Source organism: Triticum urartu, chromosome 7A (genome assembly GCF_056163025.1).
Source record: "Triticum urartu cultivar PI428250 chromosome 7A, HENAU_Tu73, whole genome shotgun sequence".
Taxonomy (NCBI): Eukaryota; Viridiplantae; Streptophyta; class Magnoliopsida; order Poales; family Poaceae; genus Triticum; species Triticum urartu.
This window is the reverse complement of record NC_141879.1, coordinates 205,708,429-205,718,092: the sequence shown is the minus strand read 5'-3', so window position 1 is coordinate 205,718,092 and position 9,664 is coordinate 205,708,429. Positions and strand designations below refer to the sequence as shown.

General features: G+C 53.5%; 1 protein-coding gene across 1 annotated transcript; it reads right to left on the bottom strand.

The window, feature by feature from the left end:
* Positions 1 to 250: 250 nt before the first annotated feature.
* On the bottom strand, positions 251 to 1,530 carry LOC125522035 (uncharacterized). The gene is made up of 3 exons (XM_048687103.2): positions 1,215 to 1,530; positions 897 to 1,141; positions 251 to 809 (listed from the first exon to the last, which is right to left on the bottom strand). Exons 1-3 carry the CDS (start codon positions 1,380 to 1,382, stop codon positions 446 to 448), a joined length of 777 nt encoding a protein of 258 aa, XP_048543060.1. The 5' UTR covers positions 1,383 to 1,530; the 3' UTR covers positions 251 to 445.
* Positions 1,531 to 9,664: the final 8,134 nt, after the last annotated feature.

Genomic DNA, 9,664 nt, shown 5'->3' with positions numbered 1-9,664 from the left:
ATAGTCATTTACAAGAAGCACAAGAAAGGTTGCGAGAAGAACAAAAAAGAGCAATTCAGGTTGAAATACAAGCACAAGAAGCGAGACAATAAGAAATCTGCTGAAGCCAATGAGAAGGACCCCATTGTCCCAATAGTTCTACTGTATGTAGAAAAAATAGAAGTAGTGGGCTAGTGTAGTGCTTAACATGGATTTCACGATAGGAATTTTGGATGGAACCCTGTCAAAATCAGTATGCTAACCCACCAGATGAACCATGAACTTGGATACCATGTTTGACGAGTAGATGACGATGTCGTGATTATATCGGTTGATTCCGATTTCTCTGCATCTCATTTGTTTCAGGGATGGAATACTTGCAATGAGAATTGTGTGGCTGATCATTCCTCACATGTGACGGAACTTGGCACGTACGTGCAGGTTCTGTAACAAAATATTTACATGATCAACTGAAGAATGTTACAGGCGATAATATCGGGTTGTTGATAATCGCATTTCGAGGACTTGGTTGGCTTGTAGCTAGAATAGAAGCCAGAGCCCCCTGATCAGGCCGTTTCCTGACTGTAAACTGGTACTGGTGCAGTGGCAGGGAGTTGCTGTCCAGCATGTGTAGGATGACCACCATGAACACTGAGCAGACGAACATCGGTATCGGCCCGAATATCCACATCAGCAGCGTCGTTGCGAAGTAGAGTGCTCGGAGCCCCATGGACCAGAAGTTGCCGCCCCGGATCACCGCATGCTGCATGTAGCTCGCCGGGACGTCCGAGTCCAGCGTGGTCACCAGGAAGCTGGCTTGGACGTAGTACCTGATCAGTTGCAGAGCAACCAGATGCTGAGTCGTCTTTGAGAAATCGGTCTTAATCTAAGGTTTGGCAAAGCGGCCGGCAAGCTACCTTGCGGAGTGGATGAAGCAAGTGAAGGACACCAGAAAGCAGACGAGGAGGGAGATGTACTTGACCGCCGCCGTCGCCTGGCTGTTGTCGCCGTAGACGAGCTCCGTCATGAACACCTTGCTTGTGCTGCTGACCCAGGCGCCGATGAGCGAGCCCAGCGCGATGGACAGCGAGGCCAGGTTCGTGGACGCTGCGATACTGCTGGAGATCACGCTCAGCGCCAGCCCGGTCTCCTCCGGAGCCGCCTGCCAGCAAACAGGAGAGCAGATGAAGGAAAGTCCTCATGGTTCCTGCAAGGGAAGGAACCGCTGCAGTTACCTGGGCCATGCGGCGAACCCACGCCAGCTTGTTGTGATTCTCGTAGCCGATGACGGTGGCGGCCGGATGCCGGAGGATCCGGTAGAGGAGGATGAGGTGGTAGCCAAACATGATGAGCAGGCCGCACGGCACCAGCACCAGGTCCAGGGAGCCCTTGTCGAGCATCATCTTCTCCTCTTCCCTTACCTCACTTTTCTCTCTTTTATTATGAATGAACCATATGGTTCCATGACGAGTATGCGATATGGTCTTGGCCGGAGGAGTAATGGACCGGTTGCTTATGGGTTTTGTTCTGCACAGACTAGTAGTACCCGTGCTGTCCGATTGTTGCTTTGGGTGCAAGATATACGAGCAAGGGAAGCAACTCCGGCGAGCTTTGCTTGAAAGAAAGGCGCTGAGGTTGACGCTTCACTGCTTATTATTGGGTCTGACTGACATCTTTGGACCAGGCCTGGATCAACGTTTCCCCGGCTTCGCAACCATGACTCGAGTTTGATCGAACTTGGTGCTTGGGAGGCTCGCAGTCGCTAGGGAATTTATAATCCCCGCCTCACAGATTGCGTCCAAATATGGCGCTTTTTTTTAGCGCGCTGAAGCACGCAACATTATATTGATAGATAAAACAATATCCCGTACTAAAAGAGTCGTCGCGCGAAATAAAAAAAATAAAAAAGAGGGCTCAACCTCAAATACTCCGAGACATCAAACATTAGGGCCTAGCAGTTCTTTTCAGCTGCGGCTCACTACCAGAAAAACTTGTGTTGCCGACGGCCAAATCTATGCCGACGGCCCCCGTCGGCATAGATGGGCATACCCCGACGGCCCAGCTAAAGCCGTCGGCATAGAAAGGCCGTCGGCGTATGGCCCTCTATGCTGACGGGGGCCGTCGGCAAAGATCAGCCGTCGGCGTTGCTTAGAATATACCTACGGCGGCCGTCGGCATAGAGTAGGCCGTCGGCATATCGCGTGGGCCCGTCTATCCGGGCGGTGACGGCAGTTTGACGGTGTCAGGCTACGCCAACGGGCTAACGGTGGCCGTCGGCATAGCTATGCCGACGTCATCGATCCATGGCGTTCGCCGGTCCCGTGGGGTGGCATTTCTATGCCGACGGCTAGGCCGTCGGCATAGGCCTGGCCCATGGTTTTTGCCACGTCATCGATCCCCTCCCTACGCCACATCATCGATCCAGGGCTCTACCATTCCGTGGCCATAGCTATGCCGACGGCTTTGCCGTAGGCATAGATTTCTAATAATATTTTAATATTTTATTTATTTTCTCTTTTTATTTTTTATTTTTCTCCAATACTAATTTCATTAACTTAAATGTACAGAAAACATATATCGATTGCCCCCCGCACGGGCCTTCTTCCGTCATGTCACGGAGAGGTTAGACGGGACGGGGTACCTGTGGGGGGTACCAATGCCACCAGGTGTTGCGGTGGGCCTTCCTACGGTTGTGGAAACGTGGTGGCAGGCGCAGGCACGCGGCTCCGGGGTGTGCCCCCTCCCCCTCTCACGGGCGTCGATGCCGCCGTGCCCCGGAGGGGGGAAAACGGCCACGTCGGGCCGACGCAGAGGGAATCTTGGGGTGGGTTGTGTCGGGACAGTGTTGGGGGTGTAGCTATGGTTGGGCTATGACAACAAGGTGAAAAGGTCCACCGGTCAAACTACGTCCAGCGAAAGTCAAAGGGATAGACCCGACGGTCGTCTGTGTCAGGGTTAGACGGGACGGGGTACCTGGGGGGTAGCAATGCCGCCAGGTGTTGTGGTGGCCCTCTTAAGGTTGTAGAAGCATGGTGGCAGGCGTAGGCACCCGGCACGCGGCTTGTATGAGGTCCCGGTGCGACGCTCCGGTGGCATTGCTACCCCCCTAGGGCCCCCGTCCCGCCTAACCCTGTAGTGTTTGACCAAGGGATCTACCCCTTTGACTTTGCACGGACGAGCTTTGACCAGTGGACGTATTCACCCGGTTGTGTTAGGTCAACCCACAGGAACACTTTGGAGCAACATCCGGGCCAGACCCACGGCAAGATCCCCTCCGTGTAGACCCGATGCGTCCGTTCCCCCCCCCCCCTCCAGGTGCCAGCGGCGGCGCCGTCCGTGAGGGGGGCCACACCTCGGAGACGCGTGCTGCCTCTTCGGACATGCCACCACACCGTACGGCATGTATGAGGGCCCAGTGCGACAATCCGGTGGCATTGCTAACCCTTTAGAGTTTGACCATGGGATCTAGCCCATTGACTTTGCACGCACCCTGGTCCCATACACACGGTAAACTAAAAATCTAAAAAACGTAATAATTGAATTTATTAAGAACTCCGGTATTCATCATGGAAAGGTCCACCGGTCAAACTACGTCCAGCGAAAGTCAAAGGGATAGACCCGACGGTCGTCTGTGTCAGGGTTAGATGGGACGGGGTACCTGGGGGGTAGCAATGCCGCCAGGTGTTGCGGTGGCCCTCCTAAGGTTGTAGAAGCATGGTGGCAGGCGTAGGCACCCGGCACGCGGCTTGTATGAGGTCCCGGTGCGACGCTCCGGTGGCATTGCTACCCCCCTAGGGCCCCCGTCCCGCCTAACCCTGTAGTGTTTGACCACGGGATCTACCCCTTTGACTTTGCACGGACGGGCTTTGACCAGTGGACGTATTCACCCGGTTTGTTAGGTCAGCCCATAGGAACACTTTGGAGCAACATCCGGGCCAGACCCACGACAAGATCCCCTCCGTGTCGACCCGACGCGTCCGTCCCCCCCCCAGGTGCCGGCGGCGGCGCCCTCCGTGAGGGGGGCACACCTCGGAGACGCGTGCTGCCTCTTCGGACATGCCACCACACCGTACAGCATGTATGAGGGCCTGGTGCGACAATCCGGTGGCATTGCTAACCCTTTAGAGTTTGACCACGGGATCTAGCCCTTTGACTTTGCACGCACCGGGTCCCATACACACGGTAAACTAAAAATCTAAAAAACGTAATAATTGAATTTATTAAAAACTCCGGTATTCATCATGGAAAGGTCCACCGGTCAAACTACGTCCAGCGAAAGTCAAAGGGATAGAACCGACGGTCGTCTGTGTCAGGGTTAGACGGGACGAGGTACCTTGGGGGTAGCAATGCCGCCAGGTGTTGCGGTGGCGCTCCTAAGGTTGTAGAAGCATGGTGGCAGGCGTAGGCACCCGGCACGCGGCTTGTATGAGGTCCCGATGTGACGCTCCGGTGGCATTGCTACCCCCCTAGGGCCCCCGTCCCGCCTAACCCTGTAGTGTTTGACCACGGGATCTACCCCTTTGACTTTGCACGGACGGGCTTTGACTAGTGGACGTATTCACCCGGTTGTGTTAGGTCAGCCCATAGGAACACTTTGGAGCAACATCCGGGCCAGACCCACGGCAAGATCCCCTCCGTGTAGACCCGACGCGTCCGTTCCCGCCCTCCAGGTGCCGGCGGCGGCGCCGTCCGTGAGGGGGGGCACACCCCGGAGACGCGTGCTGCCTCTTCGGACATGCCACCACACCGTACGGCATGTATGAGGGCCCAGTGTGACAATCCGGTGGCATTGCTAACCCTTTAGAGTTTGACCACGGGATCTAGCCCTTTGACTTTGCACACACCGGGTCCCATACACACGGTAAACTAAAAATCTAAAAAACGTAATAATTGAATTTATTGAAAACTCAGGTATTCATCATGGAAAGGTCCACCGGTCAAACTATGTCTAGCGAAAGTCAAAGGGATAGACCTGACGGTCGTCTGTGTCAGGGTTAGACGGGACGGGGTACCTGGGGGGTAGTAATGCCGCCAGGTGTTGTGGTGGCCCTCCTAAGGTTGTAGAAGCATGGTGGCAGGCATAGGAACCCGACGCGTCCGTCCCCCCCCCCCCTCCAGGTGCCGGCAGCGGTGTCGTCCGTGAGGGGGGGCACACACCGGAGACGCGTGCCGGGCGTTTGCACCCGCCACAACACTTCCAGACTTGTGAGAGGCCTTGCCGTCGGCATACATTTATTTTACTTTATATTTTTATTTTTACTTTATTTTGTTATTTTTACTTTATTTTAGTTTTGTTTTTGCATAAGATAATTATGCCTTATCTAAATAAACATACCCCGATGATATATCGATTGCCCCCCGTTACGAACGTCGCTATCGCCGTGTCACGGAGGGGGGAAACGGTCGAAACGGAGGGAATTCTGGTTGGTGGGGGGATTCGGGGTGTAGCTATGTCACCGAAACATCGCACGGGTCCCGATGCATATGTGAAAGTGTTCAGGCATGCGTAGACGTCCGTCTTGGGGCTCCGCGGTGTGCCCCCCTGCACGCAAGGCAGTGACGCCATCACTTGGAGGGGGCCAAACCCCGGAGACGCGTGTGCCCACGTCAGTCCTACAGCACATGTGCCCACGTCGTGTAAAAAACTCATGATTTTATCGCGCTTCGAGTATTTGATAATATTCACACCGCATCGTTGCCGCAGAACGTCTACTACCGTGTCATCGCCGTCCGTGGGGGGAGGCACACCCCGGAGACGCGTGCCGCCTCTTCGGACATGCCACCACACCACCCTGCATGTATGAGGGCCCGGTGCGACGCTCGGGTGGCATTCCTACCCCCGAGGGCCCCCGTCCCGCCTAACCCTGTAGCGTTTGACCACGGGATCTACCCCTTTGACTTTGCACGGACGGGCTTTGAGAAGTGGACGTATCCACACGGTTGTGTTAGGTCAGCCCATAGGAACACTTTGGAGCAACATCCGGGCCAAACCCACGGCAAGATCCCCTCCGCGTAGACCCGACGCATCCGTTTCCCCCCTCCAGATGTCGGCGGCGGCGCCGTCCGTGAGGGGGGGCACACCCCAGAGACGTGTGCCGGGTGTTTGCACCCGCCACAACACTTCCAGACTTGTGAGAGGCCACCTACGCAAGACTTGTGAGGGGGTTCCAGACTTAGCCGCCGCCACCCTCCCCGCGGCTCCGGGGTGTGCCACCCTCACGGGCGTCGCTGCCGCCATCTCTCGAAGGGGGGAAACGGCCACCACAGGTTACACACGACAAACTAAAAAATAGTAATAATTGAATTTATAAAAAATAAATATGCCGTAAAAATATATTAAAAAATGCCGTAATAAAAAAATTATAAAATGCAAAGTACCTATGCCGACGGCTAGGCCGTCGGCATATCTCATACCTTTTCCACTCGGCTCTGTTGCTGGCAGGTGGGACCAAGCCTATGCCGACGGCTAGGCCGTCGGCTTAGGTCCAACCCTATCCAGTCGCTGCACGCCCTCCTCTCCTCCACTCGCTGCACGTCTCCTCTCCTCCACTCGTTTCTCTCTCCCAACCGCCGCCGCCACCCTCTCCCCGTGTCGCGCCGCCATCGTCCCCGCCCTGACCCGCGCCGCGCCGCCGTCCTCCCGACCCGCGCCGCCGTCCTGCCCGCCCCGCGCCTCCCCACCGTCCTCCCCGCCCCGCGCCTCCCCGCCGTCCTCCCCACCCCCGTGCCGCCCCGATGTCCTCCCCGCCCCGCGCCTCCCCGCCGTCCTTCCCGCCCCCGTGCCGCCCCGACGTCCTCCCTGCCCCGCGCCGCCCCATCCGCGCCCGCGCCGACATCCTCCCCGCCCCGCGCCTCCCCGCCCCACGCCGCCCCGTCCGCACCCGCCCTGCGTCGCCGCCGTCTGTGCCCGCACCGGCCCATAAGGGCTCGACTCCGGCCGCGGGTCTGGCGCCCCCTTCCCGGCCGGTTGGAGCAACCGGCCCTCCCCGTGCTGCAGCTCATCATCGCCCCCAACCGTCGCCGCCCTCTCCTCCGACCCGACCAGCCGGCCCTCTACGTGAGTTTTTTTCTTCTTTTTTAGTGTTTTGGTACTGTTTTTAGGTGGATGAATGCATAGATGATGGAATGTATGTCATATTTGTTAGATGTAGTTAGTTTGCAAAATATTGAACAATGGATGTTATTAGCAATATGAGTTTTTTTTAAGTTGAAGTGTGAATGTTGTTATGTGATGTGTGATTATATACTTTTTGCACGGTGGTATTTTGATCATGATGGTGTTGCTACAAATCAATGATGAAATATTTATTGACACTTAATGGTCTTGCTAAAGAATACTTATTTGAGAAAAATGGTGATGTTCATAACTTGTTCATATGGATTTCTTTTAGATGATGATGATTTTTAGATGAGGAGAGATAATGATGATTTTTATGCTTCGATGATTTTGAGATGATGATGACCGATGATAGATGATTGTTAGATGATGATGTGGATGATAGATGGTGATATTTTTTATGCTTCAATGATTTTTGAGATGATGATGATGATGATTGTGATGTTCTAAATTTTTTGTCGCGATGGATTTTGCTGGCTTTTTGGTGTCCCATTTCATTGAAGTGACCATTATACGACGCATTGGTCCCCCTGAGCATCTCTCTGTTGTTCGACTACTTCCTCTATAGCCGAGGGTGAGGTACAAGTCCATCTCCTCCATTTTTTCATATCACTAGATTTCATTCTCAAGTCAACTAGCGTAACCTAGGCGTCTCCCGTCCGAAAGGGTTGCATCGATAAATATGCATTCAATTGCATATTTATCACCGCAGCTCTTTCGAATTGTCCAGCATTTTCCACGGACAGCCCGAGGATGTGTAGATTGGGTATGTTCTCCATGTTCTACCCCGTTCCGAGATAGGATTTCAGCGACGCCTCCCCATTGTTCTCCGAAGCACATTCTCTCGGCTATTTGCCGAGACGTGTATCTGGAGAACAGCGGGGAGGTGCTGCCGAAATTTTGTCTCGGAACGGGGTAGAATGGAGAACGTACTCAATCTACACATCCTCGGGTGGGATTAGGACCCATCTTTACCTATTAGAGATGTAGGTGGATTCAACGCGGTAGAAACTGAAAATTTGATGTGATTAATTTAAGTGAATCCTTAATAATGTTGTGTGGCTTGCAAAAAAGCAAAGGATGGCAGATAATCAGTGGATGTACAGTGGTTTTATCCGTCGGAATCGAGTAACATCAGAGTGGATCGCGAAAACTGATGTGTATTTAAAGGAGATATTCCGTCATCCAATGAGAATTATCCCACCATTCCCCTGTGCGAGATGTGCTAGACGTCACCGTAGAAATCAGACGGACATGAGTGAGCACCTTCACACGCACGGATATATGCCAAACTTTGACATGCCACCGATAAACATAGCCGAGCAGGACCGTGGTAGAGAGGAGGTGATGCGACAACGCATCGATGGATATGAGGATGACGGGGTCAGGGACATGCTAGATGATGTCATTGTTGCAGAAACGGCAAATGCGACACCTTCAGAGAATGAACCGGAGGAGCCGGAGGCAACCGCAAAGGCCTTCTTGGAGGCCTTGGCCTCGTCGAAGAAACCTCTTTATGCGGGTGCGAAAATATCTCAGCTGGATGCCATCTCGCAACTGATTGCAGTCAAGGCTGAGTACGGCTGTAGCCAGAAATGCTTCGAAGCATTCCTGGGAGTATGGGCTAACAGCCTCCCTGAGGGTCATGAACTGTCGAAAAGCATGTACGATGCAAAGAAAATCATGAAGGCACTCTCTATGGATTATGAGAAAATAGATGTTTGCCCAAAGAATTGCCTTTTGTTTAGGCACGAGTATGCGGATGACAAGTACTGTAGGAAGTGCGGTTCGTCTCGGTACATTGAGGTGGTCGGTGAGGATGGTGAGAAAAAGCAGCTAACCATCCCCGTTAAGGTTCTTCGGTATCTTGATTTTATAAAAAGACTGCAGCGCCTTTTCATCACGAAGGAGTCTGCCAAAATGATGAAGTGGCACAAGGAAGGTATAAGGTACAATCCAAAAAAATTGTACATCCATCGGGAGGGGAAGCATGGAAGTCGTTCGATGAAGAATACCCCGAGGAAACAACCGAGGCTGGGAATGTCAGAATAGCCATATCAGGTGATGGGTTGAATCCATATGGTATGCCGTCCAATCCATACAGCTGCTGGCCTGTGTTTGTAATTCCGCTCAATCTTCCTCCTGGTGCCCTAATGCAACGGAAGACCATGTTCTTGTCGCTCATCATTCCGGGGCCTAAATACCCGGGGAAGCAATTGGGTGTGTTTATGCAGCCGCTGGTGGATGCTTTGCACTATTCTTGGTACTTTCCGAGGTTGACATACGACCGGGATCTGCAGAGAAATTTCTTGATGAAAGTTTGGTTGCACTATTGCATGCATGACTTTCCCGGCTATGCTCTATTATACGGATGGTGTACAAGTGGGAAGATGCCATGCCCAGTGTGCATGCAGGCTCTGCGAATGATTTGGCTGAGTACGGGTGGCAAGTATGTAGCCTTTGACCTGCATCGGCAGTTCCTCCCTCCAGACCATCCAGACAGGGAAGACAAGAAGAACTTCAGGAAAGGCTAGGTTGTTCATGAAGTAACCGAGATTCCAACATTTT

Coding starts and splice junctions, on each gene's coding strand:
- LOC125522035 (XM_048687103.2), bottom strand. CDS start 1,382: ATGATGCTCGACAAGGGCTCCCTGGACCTGGTGCTGGTGCCGTGCGGC. Junction 1,142..1,214: donor GGGTTCGCCGCATGGCCCAG/GTAACTGCAGCG, acceptor GTTTGCTGGCAG/GCGGCTCCGGAGGAGACCGG. Junction 810..896: donor TGCTTCATCCACTCCGCAAG/GTAGCTTGCCGG, acceptor GCAACTGATCAG/GTACTACGTCCAAGCCAGCT.